The following is a 27669-nucleotide window of genomic DNA, read 5'->3' on the forward strand; positions in this document are numbered from 1 at the left end:
AAATTAAACTATATCCAATTAAATTTCTTAATTAATTACTACAATATAAAATATTAATTATTTTTTTGTAATATATTTAATTGATATGAAATTACAATGAAATTAATAATAATAAATAAATAATCACTATGCTACGTATGTTTCTTAAGTAATGATTTATAAATCATTAAATTAATTATGCAATAACAAAAACAAATTATTCAATTAGTTAGTTTATCATTAGTAATTAATTTGTATTTATGTAACTATATAATTATTTATTACATTAAATTGGTTATATCATTAAATAATAAGGTAATTAATTGGTTTTTTAATAATTAATTTGTAGTAGTTATTTATTACATTATATTTGTTAATTGGTTCATTAATTGTGAACTAATCAATGACATGATTATAACCTATTCAATTAGTTATACAGATAGTTATTGCACTAAAATGGTTGATTAATAATTAATTGATTAATTGTATCATTAGTATTTATTATTTACTTGATTCTTCCACTAATTGGTTATTTATTAGTTAATTCTTTTTTGTTTACTTTTATTAAAAGGCACAATATGGTTCAAGAAAAAGTCAAGTTATGATTATTTAACTTGACTAAATTTAGTTTGATTATTGTATTTGTATAAATTTGTTTAATAAAAAAAATTTAGTCGATATGAAAATAAAATGAAATCAATAATGAGAAAAATAAATAGTGACTACTCTATACATGTGTCTCTAGTTAAGATTTACAAGTTAGTATAATATATAATTTAAATAAAATTTGAAATTTTGTAATAAAAATTAATAGTGTGAAAATTGTATTATTTTAAATTTTATTAAAAAATTAGATAATAAACATATTTTTAAAGTAAAAAATAAGAATAAAATAAAATTTGTTGTAAAAATATTTAAAATAAAATTTACTTTATTTTTTTTATTTTTAAAATTAATTAAAAAATTACCAATAATTTAATTTTTGAAAAAGTTATTATTTTAAAATATTAATATTATTTAAAATTAATTCCTTTTTTTACTTTCCTCAGTCGTTATTCATTATCCTCCTATTTTAGTTTTAATTATTTTTTTAAATTTTAAATATTTGTATATTATTTTTTATTTATATTTTTCTCTTTTCTTTGTACACATATTGGTCCTCTTTTTTCTTTTTCCTCTTTTCCTCTTTTCCCTTTCCTCCTTTTTTTATTTTTTATTTTTTTCTTCTCTTTTTTATTTTTCACTTTTTCTTTCTCTTATTTTTTCTTTTTCTTTTTCCATCCTTTTTTTCCATTTTCCTAACTCTTCTTTGCCGTTTTTTGTTTTTCCGCTCCCGCCAGTCTTTTTTCCATGTTCTCTTACCTGCTCTTCTTTTCCTTCTTTCCCTCTCCTTCATTCCTCTCCCCCTGTTGTGGCTTCAGAGGACCTCGCCGCCGCGGCACGCCGTCCAGGTACGGGCTACACCCAGCAGGCGCTTTGGATCTTTTAGGTTGATTTGTAAACTTTAGTCTCAGCTGTTGTTGGAGATTTAACTGTGCCTAATACTTGTGTTACATGTTGGATTTTCTTTCTCGTTTTCCTCTTTTTCAATTATTGTCTTGGTTCAGCGAACTAGTTTCTGAAATTTTGGCGTTAGGTTGCCTGTCTCAGTCGACTAGTATTGTGGATTTTTAAGTTGTTCCCGTTGGTTCCTTGGTTCGGTTGTCTGTTTCTTTATATGAGGGACAAAACTGTTTCCACACAATCAGATCTAACTTTTTCTGACTCAGTGATTATTATTGCTATTTTTTGTTTGAAATAAACTGTTGTGTATTTGTTGATTTTGAATTTCACTTTGCATCACCTTTTTTTAACCCCTTCACTGCTGATTTTTGTACATGAAAGTCCCTCTCTTCACTTCTATATATTGTTTTATAGCCTATCAATATGTCATAGGTTCTATCCAATTAGACTTCTTGAGATGGTATGACTATTTAAAGGTGAGAAGAGAAAAAAATTAATTGTTGAACAACAATTTGAGGCTTCCAATTAAGGTACACATATATTCATTGGATCAAGGTGGGTCACCATGTTTTGTAATCCCCGGCTTGAAGAGGAGCTACAAAATAAGGGTATTGGTGTTTGATGAAGATTGGACTGAAACTATATTCAACAGATGCAAAAGTGTAGGCGGCCAGACAAATCCAAGAAGCTTTATAAAGAATTTTTTGTGAAACAAGTTGGATCTACATAGAATGTTTCATTGGCTTCAACTTGGAGTATTTACCAAGATTTTGGCATCAGCTTCAGTGTCATTGTTGGCAAGCTAGGCACGTATAACCTATATATGCCGACTTCGAGAGTAGTTTATAAGAAAATTCATAACAAATGATAGAATTCTATCCAAAGTCTTTTCCTATTGGTAGAGAGTTGCTTAGCAGTCGAAGTCAATTAGCTTAGCAGTCCTAATTAGTTTGTTTCTACTTATCTTCAAACTCCCTTCTGCACTAAAAAATCTATAATAAAAAAACTATAAAGGCAGGCCAATGTGCCTTAAAGAATGAGCTTATCTCAAAGAGTAAGACAAGACATAAACTCCACAATGGGATGATGCAGAAATCATCCAAGCCCCAAAGCAACTCACAGTACAGATGTCATTAATTGGGTTTTTACTTAGCTCTACCAGAATAGTGATTATTAAATGAGTATATCCTCAACTTCACTAGTATCTATCTCTCCATTATAATTTTCATCTTCTGCTTTAAGTACCTGATAAAATAGATCCCAAAAACAAACATGCTTTTAATAAATCCATCATATTGAAGGTAACATAAACACAACCACATTGAACATAAAATGCTAAGAAGTCTGTAATGAACTGACACAGCTGGAGAGGCAGCCAAAACATTCTAAAAACTCTCATACACAAAACATGGCAGAACCATCTAAACCCAACTCATTATAGCCTTTCAAGCACAAAAGAGTTACCCCATAGATTCCACCAGAAAGAGACTTATCCAAGGAACATAAAACAAAACATATAATTAAAATCTCACAACAAAAGGATATTTATATTTCCCATAACCACACGAAACAATAAGAGGTTCAGACAAAAAAGAAGTGGCTCTGAATTAAAAAAGAACAAATAAATCAGTTTCAAAACAAAACAGAAGTTTGATCTCATTAAAAGCAAAGAGCCCTCGTTCAAAATGACAGCAATTTGTGGGGCTTAACAAGTTGACTCCATTGAAGTATAGACCAGCTTGCCAGCCTAGGTGAAAGCAAGGGAATGAACTAATAGAGGAGGCAAGGGAGGAGCCTCTAATAATGGAATCAAATCTTTCTGGAACTTTTGGTTTTTCTATTTTCTTTTCTCTTCTGTAAAATTTTTCTCGGGATTTCATAAATTTGGGATTTTTGAGAAAATTTTGTAATGTTTTTTAAATTTCTATGTTTTTTTCTGAAAAAATAAGGATTTTTTGGGGAGTTTCCTTATTTTTCCAAGCATTTTTTGAGAAAATTTATGGAACTTCTCTGGATGTCTTCAATAATATTTGGATGTTCAGGATTTATTTTAAAAAATGGAAGAAATTCTCCCACTAAAAAAATCGTTAATGCGTTTCCGCTAGTAGAAGTCTTGAAATTAAAATCACTTCCGCTAGTTGTGAATTTTTGGAATTTTGTGGTGGAAAGATTAGCTGATAGAAGTACACTTTCTTGTAGTCTCCCAATTCCAAAAACCCTATGATTTAAGCCGTTTTAGATTTTTATATTTTTTTGTAAGATTTGTTGATGAATATGGTGTAGGCCATGGGCTGATATGTGGATGGGGGTTTTGAACCCGACGTTAATGTCTACAAGTAGCAGTACCGGTTTTCTCTCCTTATTAAAAATAAGGATCGAAAAGGATCCGCCGATATCGGGGGTTTTGAACCCGACGTGAATCGAACACGCAATGGAGTCAGACGCGCTACCATTGCGCCACGGATCCGACGGTAATAATTGCTAGCAGACAATTTTATATATAATACAGACCACCACCAAATAGAATGATCCACTCGGATAAGAATCTTCCGACCCCACCCACAGAATCTCCACCACTACTTCAAATGGTTCTCTCACCAAAGATTTCCCTTATCGGACTTCAACCAATCAAAGCTCCCTAAATCACCTTCCCCAAATCTTCCACACCCTTTCACGGCCCTCTTTCTCTGCCAATTCACTCCAATCTCTCTTCACATTTCACAGTTTCTTCTTCCTCTGCTCCATCCCTTCTCCCAGTAATCAGAAACCATGGCCTCAGCTCTGCTGACTACGCCGACCTTCACACACTCAGTCCAGAAAACGACCCAATTCAACCCAGTTCAACAGTCATTCCATGGCCTAAGACCACTCAAATCCACCGATACCTTCTTTAACTTGGTGAAGACCCCCTCAAGGGTAGCCTTGGTCGCCAAATCCGCACGCAGTCAATCCAGCATCAAAGCCGAGTTAAGCGCACCCTTGGTGATCAGCTTGAGCACTGGCCTATCACTCTTCTTAGGGAGATTCGTCTTCTTCAACTTCCAGCGCGAGAACCTCGCCAAACAGGGTCTGCCGGTGCAAAACGGGAAGACCCATTTCGAGGCCGGGGACGTTCGGGCGAAAGAGTACGTCGGACTGCTCAAGTCGAACGATCCGGTTGGATTCAACATCGTCGACGTGCTGGCGTGGGGATCGATTGGACATATCGTTGCCTACTACATTCTTGCGACGTCGAGTAATGGGTACGATCCCAAGTTCTTCGGTTGAAGAGAGGGATGGTGGATTCGGAAGTGATCCAACGGGTGAGGAGTCGATTTATATGTACAGTTGGCTCGACGTGTTTGCTTAAATTTCTCTGTAACTTTCAATGGCTTCCTGGTTACTGGTATTTCTGCAAGGATAATAGTGTACTGTAGTGTTTCTGTGATTCTATCAATTCTCGGGCTTTAAAGAAAGGAAAAATGTCTTGATTCATCTGGTGCGCTCATGCCTTACGTCCGGCGGCGAGTTTCCCGCTCCCGTCACCAGCTGAAGAGCGCCGCCCCCCCCCCCCCCCATGCTTTCACCGTCCGAGCGGGGAAGAAAAATCGGTGTTCTTATGGTATTATGGTAAAATGTGGAACGTTTTTTTCTTATAAAATTAGCCGTTCGATGGTCTTCTCTTACGATCCAACGGTTGGGGGGGATGAGCGCAGCTGCGCAAGTTAAGCGCACACAAAGTGAGCGCACCTGATCATCCCGCCTGTGTAGTCTATGGGCGGCGGGTCGGTTTCGTGGGGAACTTAGACCCGATCGGAACCGAATTCGAGACGAAGGAAAAATCGGATAAGTATCGGGTTGGGGATCAGGTTATAATCAAATTTGAGATATCAAATTTTTTTTCAAAATTTTAAATTTAAGTTTTGAAATCAAAATTTAATTGAATTCGAGTTTGGAAAAATCCGACCCGCGGGCGAGATGAGGAGAGCCGCCAATTCTCCACCACGCAAAGGGGGCCGGCGCGTTCTTTCTCGCTAATTAACGACGGCTTCGCGACAGAGAAACGAACGGGAAGAAAAGTTCCACGTTTCAAGTTTTGCAAGAGCAGAGTTCAAACGGCTAAGATAACTGCCACGTTTCAACTACTGCATGAGCCGAATCTGGCGCGAGCGACGCACACAGACTGACGAGCTAAGATGGCGCCGTGATAGCTTTGAATTCTGGAACGAGCCATCCATTGGCGGTTGGCTGGGCCCACTGAAAGTCCACGTGACGTCCAGTTGGAACGAGCCATCCTTTGGTCGGCTGGTAGGCCCCACGTACATCCACGTGACGTCCTGTTGGATATACAAATACCTGCTGGCTGCCGCAACCTCGACTGCTGGGACAAATCGCACCAGCTTCTTCCAATTTACAGTAATACAGATTATAACGCTTCTTCATGTAATTGCTGCACAGGAATCGTCTAGGCCCTTCCTTCCAGCTTCCTGCTCGAAGGCCGAAGCTCAGCATCTTTCAGCTTGGCTTCGGAGTCCAGATCCTCTAATCTTTCTACGCGCAATCAAGTCTCTCCTTTTGCTCTCTTCTCTCTTTCTTTAATTTCTGCTAATCTGTTTTCATTTTTATGACCGACTCTTATGTGCGATTCGATACTCGTTTTCTTCTCTCTTGAAATTTTGAATGCAGCTGCTTTGATTTTTGGATGTTCGTATGATCTTTCTTTATTTTTTATGCAACGTTTTGGAATTATTGCTGCTTGCAACTTTGCCCACTTTAATTTCATGATTGTGCTAATAGGTTGGACGTTGTTTTCCATGATTGTTTCAGCTCTTGTGTTGTTTTGTGCTTGTTTGATCTCCACGCTATGAGAGTTGATTTGTATTGTTTTGAGACTATTAGTTTCGCGTGCTGCTTTGTTTTTTTTTTTTTTCTCCTCCTTTTTGCCGCAGTTTTGCTTCATAGAAACCATGTAGATGGTTTTAGTTGCGCTGTTTTTATATTCTTTTATATGGAGACTGTGAGTTCCGTGCTATTTATCTTTACACCTAGTTGTTCGTTTCTCCAAACTTCTATCATTTGGAATAAAATCCAACAATAATGATTTTTAGTTTTTTTCGCTCAGGAAGCTTAAATGGCCAGCAAACGGATTCAGAAGGAGCTTCAGGATCTGCAGAGAGATCCACCGACGTCCTGCAGTGCTGGACCAGTTGGGGAGGACCTTTTCCACTGGCAGGCAACAATCATGGGCCCTCCCGATAGCCCCTTCGCGGGAGCTGTTTTCTTCGTCATGATCCATTTCCCTCCAGATTACCCCTTCAAACCCCCAAAGTTGAATTTCCAGACCAAGGTTAGACATAAGCCATCTTTGAAAGCTTCCATTTGATGCTGGGCGGTATATGTTTTGAACAATTTTGTTTGCTATAAAGATAAGAGTTGCAGGTCATACTGCTTTCGCTTGTCTTTATCAATTTCGTACGGTTGGTATGGTCATTGATCGGCAGAGCATGTAGGCAAACTTTTTTTTTCAAAATAATGAAAAAGAAAGAGTTTTGGAAGGAGAAGCTGAGAGAAAAAGAAGAGGAGAACACGATGAAGAAGATTGTCTAGTTAAGGGAAAAGTCGACTACTGACCTCTTTATTATTAGCTACAGTGATTACAAGGGAGAAAGACACTAATGCCCTTATTCTAGCTATCTCATTAACAGCCATCAAACTGTAATAAAAAAAACGTAAAAATTATTGGTGAATACATCTAATTCACCTCTGTCTAATTAGAACTTCAGAACACAATATCCTTAGTAAAATTACTAAAATACCCCTGACCTTTAACACTTTGCTCTTCTGTCCATATAACCAGGACTCTTCCCATTCTCATGTTGGAACTCTCATTCTTATCACATTCTAGGGTTTAGTGTTCAAGGAAAGTGAGGAAATAATTCTTGAAAAAGCTTTATTTGATTACCATTCAGTGATTTAAATAACTATCTAATAGTTGCAGTCTCCTTAATATATTAAAACCCAAAACCATAATATTTCTGTTTTAAATAGCCTTCCTGCTCATTGGGTTTGAACTGAAATGCTATTACGACATAAGTGAATAAAAAGCCACTGACTATGCTGGAGAGGCAGAGCTGATACATGTTTTGCGGGTTTTATGAAGGTCAATGATTGGGTTATCACTCCTTGTGTTTGTAGCAAGTACCTCTAGCTTGCATTTCTAGTTTCTTATTGTGCACATTTGGATTTTTTTATTGGTGTTAGTTTTTTGGTTTTATTAATTTATTTACATACTGATGCTATGTAGGAAATCTTTCAAATTTTTTTTAAAACTATAAGAGCTCTTTGAATGATATAGCTACTCAAGGCAATATGGACGATTAAAATAATTTAAGAAAAGCCATTTAAAAAAAAGAAATTCAGCTTAAGGAATTGAATGGAAAACTTAATAGTTTAAAAAACAAAAAAAATTAGCATATTCAAAGATGAGCAAAATTATGATTGGGATAGGGTTTTATTCTACTGATGATGGAAGACCTTGATTCTACTGCATAAAGCCAGCAGTTTGAATATTTTTCATGTATTCTTTTTATTTTATTCATGTTATTCTTAACTTTTTGATGATTACTTGTGTTCAGTAGTATAATCTTTCCGAAGGCAATGTCTTTCATTGCTGGTTCATTCAAAATTCAATTTTTAGTAATTTGACGTTGTTATGCATGATCATATGGTTTGATTCTGTCAATAGCTTCTTTTGGTTTAAAAATATGTATTTTTTTCTCTTTTCTTTTTCTTAAAATTAACTGATACGGATTGATAGTTTTGGTTTTCAAAGAGGCTTTCTGTCAACAATTGAAAAAAAAAAAAAACTGGCACTCGAAAGGCTGCCAACAAATTCAGAAAACTTCTGTTACTTCGTTGGCTTTAAAATTCTTATGTTGATATCTTTGTACCTATAATGAAAATTAATGATATGAACTGCTCAAAAGGTTCTGTGCTTGGAGTAAATCATCTGAGGTGTTGCTTTCACCAGAAATGTTCGTTGATTTATCCAATTCTGGGTACTCTGCATTACAGATTGATTATATATAAGCCTCAAATTGTTGTCAAATGAAATTTCTTTCGAATATCTTTCTCAAACTTTCTGCTTCTGAACTTCACTCTTTGGTGTCGAGGAAATTTATAAAGTTTGCAACATGTGGCATCTGCTAACAGTCAAATATTTGGCACTAGTAGTTCTACTCTTCTTGTGGCAAGACAGGACTTCAGCCATTGACGTGAAAGTCTCTGTTTTAGTTTGCCTACTTTTCTATTTCAGTCGGCATATGATGCAATTTCCTTGGAAGGACATCATCCAACTTGGTAGGAAATGGTTATTGTGGTTTCTTGCCATTGACTGTATTGTCTCATCGGGTTGCTGTTGTTCTGGGACTAGGATGACCGCAATTTCTGGGTTCACAATTTACTGATCAATGTATTCCTTGTGTGGAAATTTTTAAAATTTTTTTTTTTTTAAATTTTTTGGCATTTTCATTGGTTTTCTAATGTTCTAAGAAGTTATTTGCTCTTTTTATTCTAGTAACTAAGCTTTGTCTACTTAGCAGACTCTCAGGCTAAGGCGGGTGTGTCTCTCCAACACTTTGTTGTGGAGTCAAGCCGCCAAAGCTAGGATTGTATTCCCCCTTGTTTATCAATATACGCACTTTCATAAAAAAAAAAAAAAAAAAAAAAAAAAAACTAGGCTTTGTCTAACCAAAGAGAACAACAAAGAGAATAAAAAAAAGTGCATCATAAACTGTTAAGGCATAGTCCCTAAACCCTAAACAAGTACTCGTGTATGGGCCTCCACCTAAATTATTCATGTGAGGGGGAGTGTTAAGGAACAGTCTCACATGGATTAGTGAGTTCAAAGATCTTGAGTTTATTAGTTGGGAAAGAGGTTTCCTAAGTTGGCTAGTCATTTTGGGATAAGCCTTGGACCCAATTTAATAAAAACTGTTACAGTGGATCAAACTGTAGAGGAATGGCATCTAACAGCAAGCTACAGATGGGAGATCTTGTGACCAGCAAGAAAATCAGAAAGACTTGCAGTGGGAAATGAAGAACAGCAAAATGCAGATGCTTTGCTTTGGGTTCATTATCGTGCCCCCTCGAATATGAACTTGTTAGTGCAAAGGAGAAGTTTTAAGAGAATTTACTCTCTTGAAACTGTATAGAAAGGGGTTAGTCAAGGAGAAAAGTAGGAGGGAACTCAGTCCACCTAGAGAGTGTCTCTCTCTCATTTTATAATATTAGCTCTTCCTCTTTTAATTGTAGACAAGGGAGTGTAAAGCCCTGCAAAAGGCTGTCATTTCTCTATAGCTATCAATTTTTTTTAAGTGAGATGAGGTTTGGATAAAATGTCGTCTCCACACTTTCTATTTTCTCAGTTTAATTTGAAAAATGTATTCTCTGAAGAAAGTTAAGTCACATTACAATGGACTTTGGCTTTTTCTTTCCCTATGCACACTAATCCCAACTCAAGACCATTTTTTTTACGTTATTCTATAATGATTTTGCATGCTTGGAACAATAAATTGTTTTGGTTGTTGTGTGTTTGCTCTGTTTCATTTACTCAGTAGCCGTTTAATGTAGAATTTTATTTTTTTACTAGTATGTAGAAAGCTATTGTGGTGCCATTATGCACCGTAAAGATTGATGCATAATTGAAATCCTACTTTGTCCTAAGAAATGCACAACAATCAAATTAATCTGTCCTAAAGGTTTGGTCTGACCTCAGCTTTTTTCTGGTAATATTCAGCTTGGGGTCAAAATACATGCGTTGACCCCACATGTTTGTGTTTCTTCCCTTGTTGTTGCTATAGCCTAGGAATTTTATGTAATACATGTTACCTGATCACAGATTTTGCAGGTTTACCACCCGAATATAAACTCGAATGGCAGTATCTGTCTGGATATCCTCAAAGAACAGTGGAGCCCTGCATTGACCATCTCAAAGGTGCTCCTCTCCATCTGTTCCCTCCTCACTGATCCAAACCCTGATGATCCGCTGGTTCCTGAGATTGCTCACGTCTACAAGAACCAAAGAACCCGATACGAGGAAACAGCAAGGGCTTGGAGCCAGAAATATGCCATGAACTGAAAGTATACATGATCAGTTGTTAAGTTACTTAGACAGTTGAGCTATCAGCTCTCATGGAGAGGAAACAAGTGAGCAAATCTGTTCTATTTGTTAATGAACGTTTTGTATGCCAGAATTGCTCCCCCCTTTTTGTGGTTGATGGCTTCTGTGAATTGGATTTCTTTATTTGTTTTTGGAGAGCTTGTAATGTTCATATATGTTTTAATCCTCCTCTCCTGGTAAAGCAGGTGAGGCAAAAAATCTTTAGACTAATTTCTATGTAGTACGTTGGTTGTATGCGATTTCAAACTCTTTTAGTATCTTGAAGTTGAAGCACGGAAAAAATTGATGAAAACAATTTATGTTTGTACGTATTGCAGCTTTGCCTAAAGATTTTTATTGAGATTGGAATTGGAATAAAAGAACATTACAAGTATAAGAGGTGGCAGCTGCTGGAGCCGGAAGCATTGACAGGATGACTCCCACTTGAAAGAAAAGAGAGGCAGTAGGGTGGAAAAAGACGGGAGTTTCCTGTCCATGGGGATGAAGTGTCACGCATACTGTTAAAAAACTTTCTGGGATGCAAAGTCTCGTTAAAGTGATATACTTGGGAGCTCTTTATTCTACTTCAACTCGAGGGTGACTCTTTATTTATTTTCTACCGGAACTGGCCATCATGGAAAAGATGCACTCGTACAGGGAGCATTTTTCTTACAAATACAAGCACAGACTTCCGCTTATTTGGATTCTACAAACCGCTTGTAATGAGATGTTCATAAAGAACTGAATACTTTTACTCTTTAAAATTTCAGAGTAACTAATTAAATCCTCTATATTCCCTCTCTTCTGGAATTTTTTTTGAGATCCCTTGCCTTTCTCCTCCGCCCATAGCACCCTTTCTGCAACAGCCACTGGCATTATCACCAGTACCCACAATTCGCTGTTCTTTAACAACCCATTTGAACTTCTGTTGCCATTCTCTGAGCACTACACTCCTTCCGGCACAACCATGAACTTTCGTGCGCCGATGACCCCGGCTGAGCCTTTGGAACGGCGTTCTGATATACTACAGCGGCAGCCCAAGAGCTAAAGCACAATTGCCGCTAGTCCCAACTGTTTCTTTGGGAGGTTGAAGACTAAGTGCATGGGAGGTTGAAGACTAAGTGCACGCGAGGTTGAATCCAGCTTAATGCCTGGATCTAGCAAGATCAACTGGGTCTAAATACCCTCATCGTCTCTCTGTCTCCTACAATTATCTTATTCATTGCTTGAGCCACCACTTCTAGAAAAGCATAGACTATTCTTACCAATACATACGCCAAACTATCTCGTGGCCGCATTAAACAAGTAAAAAATCTTCTAAAAAATCCCACCAAAGGTACTATGAATATTATTGATTTTCTTCAATACATTAATCTCATGCAAATGAGTTTGCCATACTAGGAGCACCATTGGATGAGAAAGATCTTACAGAAACAGGTCTTGGATGGACTGAGAGATAACTACAAAGAGTTTGTTTGTGTTATTCAAACTCGAGACACACCCATCACCTTTGATGAGCTTCATGAGAAACTTCTATCTTTTGAAGTAACCATTCATGCAAACATAACACCTCATGAACATTTTCCAATCACTGCAAATCCAACTAGTCGAACAAATACCACTTGGTGCCGACCAAAGTCCAACAACAATTGGCGCCCCCCTTCTTAATATCTATTGGTCATGCGGGTTGGAGCCCGTTGCCTAACAACCTTGACCGACCACCTATGGCTACCAACTCAGGTGCAATTTACAACAGTCAACCTTGACCTCATCCATATTTACGATTTTTTCAGATTCGTGGCATCAAAGGGTACTCGGGCTAAACAATGTTCATCATTTCAACTCATACCAATTCAGTTAACCAACATAGGATTTCCACTTCCTCATACTTCGACAACACCATGGCAGCCACAAACTCATTATGCTGCTAACATCACCTCCAATAATCCAACTTGGTTACTTGATAGTGGAGCATCTCACCATTTCACAACTGACTTGAACAACTTATCTCCTCATGTACCATATTATAATTGGTGATGACACCGGTCTCTCCATCACTCACACTGGTTTTGTATATCTTCTAACTCCTACTACTATATTTACTTTGAATTATGTCATTTGTGTGCCAACCATGTAAAATAATTTAATTTATCTCTCTCAATTTTGCACTACTAATAATGCTTCTGTTGATTTTTTACCGTATTGCTTTCATGTAAAGGATCTTCGCACGGGGGCAACTTGTTTGATGGTTAACACTAAAGATGGAGTGTATGAGTGGTCGACTAATAAATCCATATCTTCTCCAATTCTTGCATTCTCACAAGTCAAAACCACATCATCCAATTAACATCATCGATTAGGTCATCTCACTCTTCCCATTTTGAAACACATTTTTCTAGTTTTCATTTAAAATTTTCCACCCCTATGCCAAAAGAGTTTTCATGCAATACTTGTTTTAGCAATAAAAGTCATAAGATGTCTTTCTCCACTTCATCTTCTATCTCTAGACAATCACTTGAAATTATTTTTTCTGATGTATGGACTTCTCTTATTTTGTCACAAAATAGTTTCAAATACTATATCATTTTCGTTGATTAATTTTCCAAATACATATGGTTTTACACACTCAAACAAGAATCTAAAGTTCAAGAAGTTTTTCACTGTTACAAAGCCATTGTGGAAATTACTTTAAAATAAAAATTATCACATTCTATTCAGACATGGGGGAGAATATATGGATCTCAAAGATTACCTTTCTTTATATGACATATCTCACCTAACCACTTTACCCCATATACATGAACACAATGGCCACTCAGAAAGATGGTATTGTCATATTGTTGAAACTGGTCTCATCTTACTGTCTCATGCGTCCCTTCCAATTACTTTTTGGTTCCCTGCCTTTGCCACTGATGTCTATTTAATAAACATAGTGCCTATCACTATACTCAATCTATCATCTCCTTATAAATTAATTTTACACAAAACGTCAAATTATTCTAAAATAAAGATTTTTGGTTATTTATGTTATCCTTAACTTCATCCACATACATCTCACAAACTTGATCAAAAGGTCTAAACTATGCATATTTCTTGGATGCTTGTTATCTCAAAGTGCTTATTTGTGTTTTGAAACATCTACTTCAAAATATTTGTTTCTCATCATGTCAAGTTTGTAGAGTTAGTCTTCTTGTATAATTCCCTTAAAAATCACCTACCTCGTCCCACCTCCACCACCATAGATATTTGGAGTCCCCCTATGCTTACTATTTCATCAACTTTGTCACCACAACTCACATCTAACACTCCACCTCAAGGGCGACCTAAAGTAATGCCCCATGTTGATGATAATTTACAAACCTCTGAGACACCAACACATCAAACAAAAACTGAGCAACAACCATGACCTATCCCATCATCAACATATGCTAGTCATCCACCCATTGAAAGATAATCTATCACCCAACAATTCACCCAACATCGCATGATCACTCGGGCCAAAAATAATATTTGTAAACAAATTCAAAAACTCAACTTTCACACACACCTACCATCCCAACCCGACCTTGAACCTACTTCCAAGACTCAAGCTCTCAAAGATCATAACTAACGTCGAGCTGAGCTATGTCTGAATAATATGATGTTCTTGCTTGTAATGAGACGTGAGAGCTAGTTCCTCTTGATGATATCATTAATCTTGTTGGATGTAAATGGATTTGTTTTAATTAAAAAAAACACTTTGATGGGTCTATTGAGAGTATCAAAACTCGTTTTGAGGCAAAAAAAAAATCATCAACGGCAAGGTATGGATTACCATGAGAACTTTAGTCCAGTTGTTAAGTTCATCACCATGAGACTTGTACTTGGTATTGCATTTAGCAATGGTTGGTCCCTTCGTGATATCAATGATGCATTTATTCAAAGTCAATTCTCAGAAGATGTTTATATGGCACAACCTCCGCGGCTTTGTTGATTCAGATAATCCAACTTATTTCTGTAAACTTTATAAAACTACCAATAGTCTCAAATAGATACCACATGTTTGATTTCATGAATTGCGACAATTTCTTGTGGGTTCAGGTTTCAAGAATTAGACTTTGATACTTCCCTATTTACTCTCAATACTAATAAGCATGTTCTGTTTGTACTGTGTATGTCGATGATATTATTATTATTGGTAATAGTGATGACCTTATTTTTCAATTTGTTAATTACCTCATTCAACGTTTCTCTCTGAAAGATCTTGGCTATCTTTCTTACTTCCAATACCTATTAAAAAAGACTCATATGAAATATGTTAAACTTATTCTCATCCCATTGCCGATAAATTCTTCATCACTCACCATGACCTTAGGCTCTCCTCTTTCTGATCCATCTCGTTCTTTTACTAAGATTAAGTATCGATCAGTTGTTGCTATTGTTGCTGAACTTCAATGGGTGTGCTCTCTACTAACTAAACTTGGTGTTACTTTAGAGTCTTCTCCTGTTGTCTATTGTGAGAATATTGGTGTGATTAAGTTAAACTCCAATCCCGTGTTTCACTCCAGAATGAAACATGTAAGAGTTGATTATCACTTCATCCGTAATCAAGTTCAATATGGTCTATTTCGTGTTGCTCAGGTTGCTTATGCTGACCAACTTGCCGATATCCTTACTAAGTCATTGCCACGCTCACAGTTTCAGTTACTAAGAGACAAAATTGGTCTCTCTAACCGTGGCCTATCTCGAGGGAGCATAAAGAACATATTGTTTTTTACTCTATAAAATTTCAATTGAGTCATCTATAAGAATAAAGACTCTTTTGACTCTTCTGAATCACCCTTCTTAGGTGATTCTTGTTGTAAAATTGTATACAAATACTACTCTAAATCAATACAAAATCGTGGTTCCGATTTCCGCTTATTTGGACTCTACAAACCAATATGCTTGTAAGGAGACAAAGATAGAGTTGAAGGACAATTCATTTTATATATTAATTAGTCAAATAAATGCTTCTTCAGCTTTCATGAAAATATTCAATTCTTTCCCGTTCGAATTTGTTGGCGAATTGAACTCATTCATGACTAAGTTTTATTCAAGTTTCCCCCTGGCCTGCAAGAGAACCGGTTGAGGACGAAGAACTGCTTGACACGAACATATATTTTGCCGTTCAACGGAGAACATAGTTCAGAATACTGGAAATTATAACCAACAGAAACTATCTTTGAAGGTTATAACAGAAATTATTTAATCAATTACTTAAGAGATAAAAGAAAAAATACAGAAGCAGCTACCCATATTTATCGTATGTGATGTCTCAACTAAAACGTTTTTTTTTTCCCGAACTACCTTCTTCTTCCTTCAGCGCCACGAATCGATCACAGACCGCGAAACTTCGAGGAACTCTCCGAGACTGGCAGCTTCTTCTCCTGCCTTTTCCCCCTGGTAAATCCGGATTTCTGACAAAACAGGGGTAGTCTTGTTATTTTAGCTAAGAAAGATTCAGATTCATCCCCCTCGATTACAAAACCCAGTCAAATCGTCAATGGCTGAAAGAGCGAGCGAGCGAAGCTCTCGAATCTGTGATTTGATCACTGCCGTTGGTTCCCATCGGGTCCACCGTGGATAAAATCGGAATTTAGTTTCGTAATTGGATGTGATTTCCTATAATACGGTCACCGTGTTCTTCTACACGCGCACGGGAAGGCGTGTCACCGTGAAAGTGGGCCCCATGATGTGCCTTCGGCGTCAAGGTGTGGACACGCGTGCCGTGGGCCCGGGTGAAGAGGGCCCAACGAAGAAGTTGTTGGGGGTAAAAAAGGAAAGATATAACAGCGTGATTAAGGGAGAGGCGAGAGAAGGGAGAGGAAGAGATCTTGGTAGTGTGAAAGATTTCGTTGAAGATAAAGACGGAGATTTGAAAACGGAGGAGTTTCTTTCAGAAGAAGCTTAACCTTCCATAGCCTTGAATAGAATTAAAGATTCAGAGCAGTAACAATCCGTTAAGCTTCAAGGAAATTCATACACATTTACTGAGAGATTATCGGAGGAGGAGTGCATATCCAAATCCAACCGACTGAAAATGGAAAGATAACATTTAAATCCCTATATGGGTATCTTAATCTTGCTATCTTCTAGTAGGAAAAACGAATCAGAAGAGGAAACTCCCCAGCGAAACAGCTCCAAGCGGAATTAAAAGGCCTCCTCTGGAAAACGGAAGGTACAGGAACGTGACAGTCAATCTTCAGCAGCTGCAGCATGGAGCTGGAGAGACGCATCCACTGAGAATAACCCACTGGGTTCTTCTCTCGCTTTCTTCCCTTTCCTCGATAGAGATCTTCATCGCAGACGGTTGCTTAGTGTTGCTTTTTTAACTGGGTTGCGTGTATATTCTTTTTTTTTTTTAATTTTTTATTTAGATCCGTATTAGGCGAGGAAGTTTCAATACCTTAGCTGCAGGTTCCTGCTTTTAGCTTTTGTTGTCGATCTTTTAGCTTTGTTAATCTACTGCTTCTGGGCTTGACGAATCTCCTTCTCGTGGTGGCTGCAAAGAAGAGCTGCTCGTTGAGAAATCTATCGTCTTTGTTGCAGTTTTGGAGCTTGGGGGTAGAGGTACCGTACCTCTACCTCGTCTGAGCTGGGATTCGGGAAAATTCCTCGTTTTGTATTCTGAATCACGAGGACAGGTGTCACCGGACCTCCGTTATGCAATAACAGGTTTTTATTGGTTTTCTCTCTGTTTAGCTTCCTGATTTATCCTCTCTACGTCTCTGCAAATTGATTCTCGTTCCATCAGCAGTCTGTTGCTCGTGCTTTCTCCTCCCCCAGGAGTAATTGTAGCCAGCTGTGTTATTTGCTGGGTTCTCCTTTTTCGTGTCACTCCACAGTCTGTTTTACAAAATTGAGCTGGCTTTTAGAGGACACCTTTCGACGATTCTTTAAACTCTGGAGTGAAGATTAGCTGTTTTTTCTCACCCTTCATCTCCAGTCAATGATTCATGCCAAAAATCTTCTAAAGGTTTATTCGGATTACTACGACGACGATATCGGAGCGGCGTTTGATTCCGACGAAAAATCCGATGACAGATTACTTTCTATCAATAGGAAGTTGGTGAAAAAGAGGGTTAAGATAAAATCGAAGGTCCTGAAAGCCGGTCAAAGCAGCAAGGTGGAGATGGCAGACGCAGTCAGTAAGCAGGAGGGTCATGTTTGTAAGGTCTGTGGCAAGGTTTTCAGCTCCGGGAAAGCTCTGGGGGGTCACATGAGAGTTCATAATTCTGATGGAGATGACAATGCCAATGGTAGGAATCCGGCATATGTTGAACAAGCCAGAGTTGGCAGTTCAGTGAAGCCTGCTAAAGTGAGCAGCAATATCAGACCGACTTGCTCCGAGTGTGGCAAGCACTTCCCATCTGAAAAATCTTTATTTGGTCATATGAGATGCCATCCTGAGAGGAGCTGGCGCGGAATCAACCCTCCATCAAGTGCGAAGAACAGCTCTTCTTCTACTGTAGATTCTGGAGGTGAGAAGATCGACGATCAGATGGATTCAGCTACCACTGGAACCTGCTCACTCGGTACCTGGCCCGTGACTGCGAGGCGGGGCCGGAAGATTGCTTTTGGACCTCTTCATAATTCTCCTAATGGTGCGGACGAGCTGCGCGACGGAGAGGCTGTTGCGAATCTGTTATTTCTCTCTCAGGGAAGTCCGTCGAAGAGGAAGCCAGAAGTTGAGGAACAGGGGGAGAAAAGAAGGGAAATTAGCTCAAAGAAGGTGAAAGAATACGGGGAAGACGGTGGTTCCAGTGATGAACACGAATTGAAGGACAAATACATAGACCCCTTCTCAGAGAACAGAAATCGAGTTGTGGATGGAAACGAGGATAGTGAAGAAGAATCGGAGAGTACGGCTTGTCACAGGCAACTGGATACAATAAGCGAGAACAGTAAGAAGAGGAGGAAGAGAAAATTCAGAGCTTTAGATACAGTTGCCAGTGGAAAATACAAGTGCAGCACTTGTAACAAAACCTTCACCTCTCACCAAGCACTGGGAGGGCATAGAGCAAGCCACAAGAAGTACAAATCCCAATCTCCCGGTGCCGAAGTGGAAGAAGAAGCTGATGAAGACAAATCCCCGATTGCGAGTGGGACTCATCTCGACGGTTCAAACGAATCCATCGAAGCTCACCGCTGCCAGATTTGTAACAGAACTTTTCTGACGGGACAGGCTCTTGGAGGACACAAGAGGTGCCACTACGTCCCCCCCACTGAAACTGCGGTGAGCACGGTCAGCTACCCGGAGGACGTCCAGAAGACTGTTCTGAGAGTTCTAGATTTCGACCTCAACGAGATGCCTCCAGTAGAAGAAGACCATGGTGTAGCTGTTGAGTTTTCTGCCCCCGTTCATCTTCTGGGTCAGTAGTCATTCGGGGCAGCTGCCTCCTCCAGCGTTTCAGCTAATCAGCTGGTGATTTTGCTTATTTTGTTCAGATCATTAATCTGTTACATTCTTTTTAGCTTTGTATTTCAGCAATTTGGGTTTATAGTCAAAATTTTATACCTTCTGTTCTGTTCTTAGAATTGGAAATTGAAACTTTTGGGTACAGTGAAGAAACATCAATTAGGAAAAACCTTTGATCTGTTTCTTCTTCCTTTCGTCTGATTTTCACTACAGTAAATGCCGCCTGATATTGCAGGGAAGTTGTGCTTCAGGACAGGTACAACCAGGCAAAGCTATGTTCTTCTCTGTGTCTTTTTTAATTCTTAGGATCTGCTACAGGTCCCCTCGTGGTATGGCATGCGGCGGAGCTGGAAGCAGAGTTCTTCAAACATGTCAGTTGATTTTTTATTTTATTGTAAATGTTGTATTAGTTGTTTCTGAGTCCTGACTGCTGACTGCTACTGCTGATCTTTTGGTGCATTTTTCTTATATATCCGGGGAAGAAGGTAAGAGTAAAAACGAAACCTAAGTAGTGGAGGTCCAGAACAGAGAGCAAACTGAATATACTAAAGGAAAAACCAAAAAGTCAAGAACTGCCCACCAAAGCACCTCCTACTTTAATTGAAAAGGGTCGTTTTCCCTGCAATTTTTCATGAATTTGGGATGATTTGGTGGCAAGTAGTCTTCTCTGTTGTGGGGTGGGAATCGATTGTCTTCATCTTTGTTTTCTGGATTTTCTTTTTTCTTGTTTCCGTAACCATTTCAAGATAAATTGGGTTCATGGGAACTCCTTATTTCATACACAGCGCTTGGAATGGGTCATGACTACTGGTAACAATCGGCATTCTTGCGGGAATCGGCATCAAGGCACTGTTGACGATAGCGAATGTGCGAGTATTCAACTCCGTCAATCTATTTTCTGCAACACAAACGATCCGTTTCGTTTAAATGCCGTCAAGACTCGATCAACATCGTCATTCATGGAGTCATTTAAGGGTCGAACTAAAATTGGGCGTTGAGTGGATTCCCATGGTTAAAAAAATCCATCTATTCTGAAAATTGAACTAGGAGGAAGCTCCTGGACCGAGTCTTACATAAATTCCGGTCTTCTCTAGTCCAGACTCGATTGACTACCGGAATTCCTCATGAGTTAATTGCAACGGCGTTTCCCCAGAAAGATCGGGAGGGTACTCGACTGGACGGGTCGTCGTTTTGATTTTTTCCTTTTTCTTATAAATTCAAATTGACCAGACTGGGAGTTTATCAATTGAAGAAGCAATGAATCGAAATTGGAACCCAGACATTGACCCGAAATTTTCTAAGAACTCTCAAGGCGTACGAGAAATTGAAAAGGGTTTTGGTGAATTCGGCTTTACAGGGTTTTAGGCTCGAAAGCGATGCTTTGTTTAAGGGATTGAATGCTTGACACACTCTCGTTATCCTCTCTCAAAAAAACAACTCAGGAAGTGTACGAATCGATTGACTTTTCCAGCCTTCTCACGTTATCTCCTTAACTTCGCTTGGTACTCGTATTTGCAGCTCCTTAACCCCCCCCAGAAGCGTCACATTGTTGATCTTCTAATTCTTCTCTCCTGCTCAAAACATGTCCTTACATCCATTTTTTTTATATCAACGAGTCCACTCTGGTTTCAATAGATGTGAACAGGTAACGAGCGGAATGGTTAACAGCAAGGTTGTGAGATTATTGGTGCGGCGGTATCTCTGCAATTGATTCAGTGAATGTGATGACTGCTCGTCGAGTCTTTGAACCATTTTAAGAAATCCGTTTGATTGGTTTACGAGATTTTGGTCTCACCGTCTTCTGCAGCTAATCGAGACGTCTGGTGTAACTATGTTTGCTTCACTGAAAACAGAAAATGAAATTTCTTTTATTTTTTGTTGAGCGGAATTAGTTTATCTTCAGTCATCTGTTCGATGCGCACGCGAGATACGTAATCCGCAAGCACGACTTAATTCACCAGTCGCCGGCAGTTTCATCCGCGCAAAATATTAAAATTCATCCTCGACGAGCAAAGTCTCATCACCTGCGATTAGACTCTGCGGCTGCTAAAGCTTCCGCCAGAAAAAATTATCGAGAAGTGAGGACGAAGACGATGCTGCTTTCAAGTGCAGCTTTGAATCTTGTAAAATTTCCAGACCCGCGACGTATATCAACAGAAGTTTAGAGTTCGCAGCGGTTTCGCCACGCGAAACTCGATATTTGTAGGATTAAGCACCCATTTTAGTGCCAATCGTTCTGCTATCTTCTCTGCTACGTATTGGAGTGCGTAGTGATCAGGATAAAAACAGAAGGCGGAGAATTGTGGAGCGTGTTTCAGGCTAGCTAGTCCATTTCGTCGGTCCCCCCGTTCATTAGTCATCTAAGAATTAAATTTTCAAAGCAAACACAAAAGATCATCTTCTTTGACGAAGACGGAAATCCTTGTAAATGAACTGACAGAAGTGAGACAGGATCTATCTACGAAAAGAAAAAAAAAAGGGAAATTCTCCGACTTCACATTTCACATGAGCTTCGAGAAATGGATGGAGAAGTGGGTAGTCGAGAAAATTCTGCAGGAAGTTTGAGTAGGCCAGCGCCGAAATATTTTGATTTTTGAGGAGCCCGGAATGAGAGGAAGCTTAGTGCGGTATCATTTTCTCCTAGTCTGCTTCAACTGTTTATCTTTAAGAAGAGTCTCATACGTTCTCAACTTTTCTATTACTGGTCCAAGTTTGCTGAATAATTAAGCCATCAGTTTTTTATTTGCTTGTTTCCGACACCGCGGCGTCGCCCCACGGGCCACGAGACGCTAAAAGGGCCAAAAGGTAAGGCGGCAGTTTTTTTGGTTGGCGTGAAAAACAGCGTTAGTTGTTCGTCCCGTCGCTCTCGCCGTAGGTGCCTACGATCGAGTAACCAAGGGCCTTCTCAAAGTAATTAACCAATTAGTAATTTTTTTATATTAATAAATCCAATATCTTAAAATAAATTAAACTAACTTATCTGTTCTCATTTATGAAAATGATATTATTATATAGCAATCTGTGATTCACTTGAAGTACTGCGTACCATCCAAATATATATTTTTTTTTTATACATCTCTTTGGTTGGTCAATTTGATCAAAGAGAGGTTTAAAGTAAATCTGATTAACAAGTAACAACCAACCTAAAAATAAAATTAAGGTCGGCAATAGGCGCTCAAAAATTAGATAATGGGCCTTGACGAAGAAAAAAGTGACTGAGGGAAGAAGATGAGCCTGCGTTTGATAAATCCAAAAAGGTGGTTAGGGTAAGATTCTTGTCTTTAAAAGGACGGTCATATATATAAGATGTGGCATCATCTTGTCTGGACTCTGTGGAGTCTTTTTTTGTTTTTTCCTCCTCTCTAGTCTTCACTGATCATATTCATGTCATATTGTCATTTGGCAATTGTCACCCATCTCCGCGCTGCCGGTGCCGGCAACATCTTTCAATTCGCACTAGCTGCTTCTGCTTCTGCTACTGTATCATCCGAGGATTCCCATCAGTTGTCGATGATCAATTCATTATTTTCTTACCACTTTGCTCTCTGTGTCATCTACTTTTAGCCATTGGAGATGCACTCTGTTGGATAATACTCAAGCGCTGCTTCAGCCAAAACTCATAAATTGATGATAAGAAACATGTATAAATAGCCAAAATTAGATTCTTATGAAAAAGAAAATGAGAATCATGAATAACCAAAACTATGTTTTTTTTTTTCTTTTGCCTAACTTTTTTCTGGAAAAAAAATACATAGATTATTGTTTTTCGCATCTTAGCTCGTTTTCATCCACTTAAAACAGTAGATGCTAGGTGGGAACGAACTCTGAAGTAGGAGGTAACAATTCCAGCAGGAACCACCCTAAGGCTATAAATAACAATAGAAACTGGATAAAGCAGATCAGAGCAGATCTGCATAAATTATTCCTAGCCGACAACAACTCTTCGAGTCTTCCCAGCTCTCTACTGGATGCCTCCAACTCATTTGCTTCTTCCTCCAGCAAAGTTGCCTTACGTTCTGTGTCGGAGAGCTTGAGTATCAACTGTGCCTGTTCCTTGGCTACAGTCTTTTGGTCTTCAAACAGATCGATATGGCCCTCAACTAAGACTCTCCACTTCTCACTAGTTCCACTCAGTGTCAAGTACTCTATCTCGGCCTCTATCTTCTTCATGAACAGATTCTCTAGGTCACTCTCCATTTCTTTGCACCTTCCCTTCAGAGATTCCACATTGGTTTCACGTTCTTCCCTGGGCATTTGGTTCCCACTCAGAATCGATTCTAGTTCAAACACCTTTGATTCCTTTGCCTTGAGACTCAGCCGAGTTTCTTCCAATGAGCATTCAAGGATACTTATCTTTTGCGTAAGTTCATTCATCCGGGTTTCCACAGGTGTAGAACTACTTTCTTCCATCTCCTCAAAATGAAGCTGTCCAGATGAGTTAGGCGCAGGGGTGTCAGTGTCAACAGTTGCAAATTTACCAGACAAATAAATGCCATGACTTGCAACATCGGCCGACGAAACAGACTCTTTCCCCATTTCCCCAAACTTTCGAATTTCTGCAAGATTGATTCAAGTAGATGTTTTTTTCAGAAGAGATTCACATGTTTCACAGTCATATTGCTCTTCAAACTCTACAAGCACGAGCTCCACTAAAATAAAGAATTGTAAAAAAAATTGATTTTCGTTGCGGAAATCCAGACAGAGTAATCAAATTTAAGAAAAACACCAAAGAGAAAGAATACTGCTCACAGTATGCGTTACATGAAAGAGCATATGGGTATAATGTCAGAAGAGTAAAAAAATGGAAGTATAACAGACTTGAGCACCACAAACACACCAGAAAGAGACAAGTACCTTTCTCCAGAGCTTCCTGTGCAGCTTGAAGCAAAAACATTGACTCAACTAAAGGATCCTTTACAGTGGGAAAACTATCCCTGTTCTCTTGTTTCTTCTCTCCTCGTGCATTCACGACCAGATCTTCCTTTGAAACATCACCCAGGTCTTCCTCTTTCTCCCCAAAATATCCTGTTCGGACCTCCTCACTAGATTGCGGCTCATAAGTGTGACCTTCATCACTATTTTCTTCATCATAATTTAAAAATCTCTGCCTCTCCATCTCATTGGAAGCTTCAGCAAAACTACCCTTTTGAGCAAATACAAAGGCAGAGCTTCTCAGATCAGATTCCACACTAGAATACGATTTCTCATGCTCAATTTTGGCTCTTTCTCCCCTGTGCTTCTTACTGGGATCAGCCTTTCCTTTCCCTTGTTGACCCCTTTGAATAGCATTGGCTGACACCCTTCCGCTTGAATTTTTTGCCTTGTTTTTCTCCTTTGCAATTCCCATCACTATTGGAACCTCTGATCGCAATTTTGCAGTGCTAGTAGCAGTGGATGATTTGCTACTTCGATCCTCACTATTATCGGAATCTGTTCCAATAGGAAAGGTGGAACCCTTTGGCAACCTAGACTCTGAATCTGAGACACCGAGAGGCAAACTGGAGAACCCAAAATTTTTTATCACCGAAGTCATGGATGCAATGGAGCCTTCACTCTTCCCCTGGATTTCCCCTGCGATAAGTCGACCTTTCACAGGTTCAGCCGCATTAGAGAGCCCACGTTTTAGAATTCGACTAGGATCCACTATGCCACCTGCATCTTTTACTGCATCCCTCCTTAGCCTCTTCCATTTCTTCAAACCGTACCCTTTTGGTGTTGTTGACATGCTAGAGGCACCTGAAGGAGATCCAGAACCTTCAGGAGATGTTTCCACTGCTTTCCAAAATTCAGTTCCTCTTTCATTCACATTTTCTAATTCATGGGGAGGAGATCCATTACTTTTGAGTTTAATTTCTTCACTGGATCTTGATTGTTCATGAGGTTGGCCCTCCATCTGTTCCTCCTCAGAGAAATTCGAGCCATCTTGTGTGCCTGCTATTTGCTCTTTTGAAATCTCTGAAGGAGAACTAATTCCTCCACTACCTTCTTCCACCATTTTTCCATTTCGAGTTGTTCCCCCATTCATTCCAGCTGAGGTTTTATTTTCTGGAGAAAATCTCCCACCAAAAATCTGTAGCTCATCTGCACAAGATCCATTAATTCCTACTTTAGTTCTACCACAATCTTGTGCTTTTTCCAACACTGGTTCTACATCAACAGAGTCTCCGATCTTGTTGACAAGAATTCCATTAAGCTCTTTCCTCATTTCATCAGAATCGAGAGACCTTTCTCCACTTCTGATCGTCCCTGGTTCACCAGAAACCAGCCCACCATCACCACCGACAGAAGTTCCATTGGTCTCCGACCTACTTTCCACAGGAGGAGACGATCTTTCTACAGGGTCAACGTCTGCCCCTACCGTTTTTCCATCAGAATCTATAGAATTTTCCATCCTGACTATATACAGAAGTTGTACAAATTCCAACTCCTCGATGCTCAAGCACAATTCTGCCTAAAATACGTTACTTCCCAAAGGGTTCTCCCAATGTTGATCATTTTCCGACAGATCTCAACAACCTCTCCCAAGTAAATGATAAAAACAAATCAAATAAGAGGAACCGATCAAATCAAGAACATCCACTACCCTCACAAATAATTCAGATTGCCGAAGGTGAACTTCACGACAAAGAATCGAAGGTTGATCCAAGTTTCCCCTTTTTCCCAGTAAACTCTATCTCCAATACCCCGAAAAATAACCAAACGACGAAATTGTTTCACGAAATTCGGTCGAATTGTGAGAAGAACCATACCTTTTTCGTCGAATCCAAGGCCAGCATGGTTGGAGGAAGGAGCCGGAAACCCTATACGTTCCAGAATTTGCTCCTTTTAAAACCATGAAAAGATCAAATAAACTAACTTCGACACACGTGGGCACATGATACTAGCTATAATACAGTTGGGTCCCACCCACGTGGCATAGCCGCAGGCTCTGTCTGAGCTTTATTTGGAACCCAATTACGTTCCTACCCCGCTTAAATGGAGACAATGACGGCAACGCCACGTCCGTCCGAGAGAGTCTTATGAAGTAACCCTTGTTTTAAGGGAACAAGAGCAGTTCCATCCCTCTGTAACGGTAAAATAACAGAACTCGGTGGGCCAGTAATGGACGAATCCGATTCGTTGCTTGATTCGCCTTCGAAATGATCATCTTGTTCGACAGGCTTCTGAAGCACGATCGAGCTTCGAATCCCAAGTTGCTCTTTCCTATTTGTGTGGGGCCTCCTGATAAAATGACAAATATCGTTTTCGTTACTTATTTTGTTATACATACTATACAAAATCATGAAAATATTTTTATATTTCTTTCACTTCTTTATTATCATAAAATTATGTGAATATTTTTCATTCTATTTTTTAATTTTCATCTCAAATGATAATAATAATAATAATAAATAGACAATAAACGAGTAATCAGGTAAAATTATCCAAATACTTAATTATATAATATTTTTTATTTATTCTATTTTAATAGATAATAAATAGAAATTCAAGTAAATACAAAAAATTGATACCCCTAGAATTATCCGGCTTAGGCCTTGTTAGTGCATAGTGTAAGTGAAATCTTACATTGGGGAAATGGAGGCCAAACCCGATAGTGCGCAGCGTAAGTGACAGGGGAAAGTGAAATAAAGATGAATTTCGCTTCCCCTCCCCCGTTTTACGCATAAAGCAATGGTAAGTAAAATTCAAAGGGGTCGAGCTCTGAATTCACTTAGCATCACTTAATTACATCTTAGGTTCGAGTTGTCGGGAAGGAAGCTCTGTCGAACAAGGTTTAAGAAAAAAAAAAATCTCTCTCACTTGCTCGCGACCTTCAGCTTCTCTTCTCTCTCAGCCTCCCTCTCGACCTTCGTTGCAAAGCACGGGAGGCTGAACCTTTGCCGCATAGCCGCTCAGCCTCCCTCTCTTCTCCCTCTTGGCGTACAGTCAGAGTGCCGCCTCTGTCGCCATTTCCTAGACGACACGCGCCATGAGGAAGACGAAGGTTTAATTTTTCTAAAGTTAGGAAAAATGAAACCATCGTCATAAAAATAATCATTTATATATTTTTATTTATTTAATATATTTATTTTATAATTACTATATTAATTAATGATCTAATAGTCATAATTAAAATATTGTTAAAATAAATATTTGATAAATTATATTTTAATGCCATTAAATATATTTTTTTGTATTTTTGTATGAACATATATAATTTTTTATATTAAAAAGGTGATTGAATTATATTCGTATTATTACGATATTTGTATAGCACTCTATGTAGTATGATATTTGTATAATTATTTCATATATTAAATATTATAAAATTAAAATTTGATTACAATTTTAATAATATAAAAGTAAACATTTGTTTAATTATTATATTTAATATATTTTATTTATTAACTAATATTAATTTAATTTTCTATTAGTCAGATATATCAAAAAATTTATTTAATAAATAATGTATATGCACTTTACACTACACTTTCTATTGTGCACACTAACACAAACAAGTACTTGACACTGCTTTCTATTACGCACACTAACACAAATAAATATTTTACATTGCACTTTACATTACGCATATTAACACAAAGAAATATTTTACACAACATTTTCCATT

General features: G+C 38.4%; 4 protein-coding genes across 5 annotated transcripts; 3 read left to right on the forward strand and 1 right to left on the reverse strand.

Moving 5' to 3' along the window:
* Positions 1-4125: 4125 nt before the first annotated feature.
* On the forward strand, positions 4126-4909 carry LOC137941258 (photosystem I reaction center subunit V, chloroplastic-like). The gene has a single exon (XM_068786586.1). It carries the CDS (start codon positions 4252-4254, stop codon positions 4747-4749), a length of 498 nt encoding a protein of 165 aa, XP_068642687.1. The 5' UTR covers positions 4126-4251; the 3' UTR covers positions 4750-4909.
* Positions 4910-5852: 943 nt separating this feature from the next.
* Positions 5853-10852, forward strand: LOC137940192 (ubiquitin-conjugating enzyme E2 11-like). 2 transcript variants are annotated; one of them, XM_068785125.1, is made up of 3 exons: positions 5853-6026; positions 6584-6808; positions 10361-10852. In XM_068785125.1, exons 2-3 carry the CDS (start codon positions 6593-6595, stop codon positions 10598-10600), a joined length of 456 nt encoding a protein of 151 aa, XP_068641226.1. In that variant the 5' UTR covers positions 5853-6026; positions 6584-6592; the 3' UTR covers positions 10601-10852. The 2 variants fall into 2 exon arrangements, with proteins under 2 accessions (XP_068641226.1, XP_068641227.1); XM_068785126.1 differs by having other exon boundaries at positions 10370-10852.
* Positions 10853-17591: 6739 nt separating this feature from the next.
* LOC137940832 (zinc finger protein ZAT9) lies at positions 17592-19043 on the forward strand. The gene has a single exon (XM_068785956.1). The coding sequence runs from the start codon at positions 17592-17594 to the stop codon at positions 19020-19022; it is 1431 nt and encodes a 476-aa protein (XP_068642057.1). The 3' UTR covers positions 19023-19043.
* Positions 19044-22670: 3627 nt separating this feature from the next.
* Positions 22671-25856, reverse strand: LOC137941973 (WPP domain-interacting protein 2). The gene is made up of 2 exons (XM_068787618.1): positions 23916-25856; positions 22671-23617 (listed from the first exon to the last, which is right to left on the reverse strand). The coding sequence occupies exons 1-2, from the start codon at positions 25450-25452 to the stop codon at positions 22869-22871; spliced, it is 2286 nt and encodes a 761-aa protein (XP_068643719.1). The 5' UTR covers positions 25453-25856; the 3' UTR covers positions 22671-22868.
* Positions 25857-27669: the final 1813 nt, after the last annotated feature.

Source organism: Aristolochia californica, unplaced genomic scaffold (genome assembly GCF_029961685.1).
Source record: "Aristolochia californica isolate CCGP_79_NKW_82.1479 unplaced genomic scaffold, dmAriCali1.0.hap1 SCAF_9, whole genome shotgun sequence".
Lineage (NCBI taxonomy): Eukaryota > Viridiplantae > Streptophyta > Magnoliopsida > Piperales > Aristolochiaceae > Aristolochia > Aristolochia californica.

Bases quoted from the DNA above. Each gene is read 5' to 3' on its own strand.
- LOC137941258 (XM_068786586.1), top strand. From the start codon at position 4,252: ATGGCCTCAGCTCTGCTGACTACGCCGACCTTCACACACTCAGTCCAG.
- LOC137940192 (XM_068785125.1), top strand. From the start codon at position 6,593: ATGGCCAGCAAACGGATTCAGAAGGAGCTTCAGGATCTGCAGAGAGAT. The intron at 6,809-10,360 runs GTTAGACATAAG...ACCTGATCACAG, and splicing joins AGTTGAATTTCCAGACCAAG to ATTTTGCAGGTTTACCACCC.
- LOC137940832 (XM_068785956.1), top strand. From the start codon at position 17,592: ATGATTCATGCCAAAAATCTTCTAAAGGTTTATTCGGATTACTACGAC.
- LOC137941973 (XM_068787618.1), bottom strand. From the start codon at position 25,452: ATGGAAAATTCTATAGATTCTGATGGAAAAACGGTAGGGGCAGACGTT. The intron at 23,618-23,915 runs GTACTTGTCTCT...TCAATCTTGCAG, and splicing joins ACAGGAAGCTCTGGAGAAAG to AAATTCGAAAGTTTGGGGAA.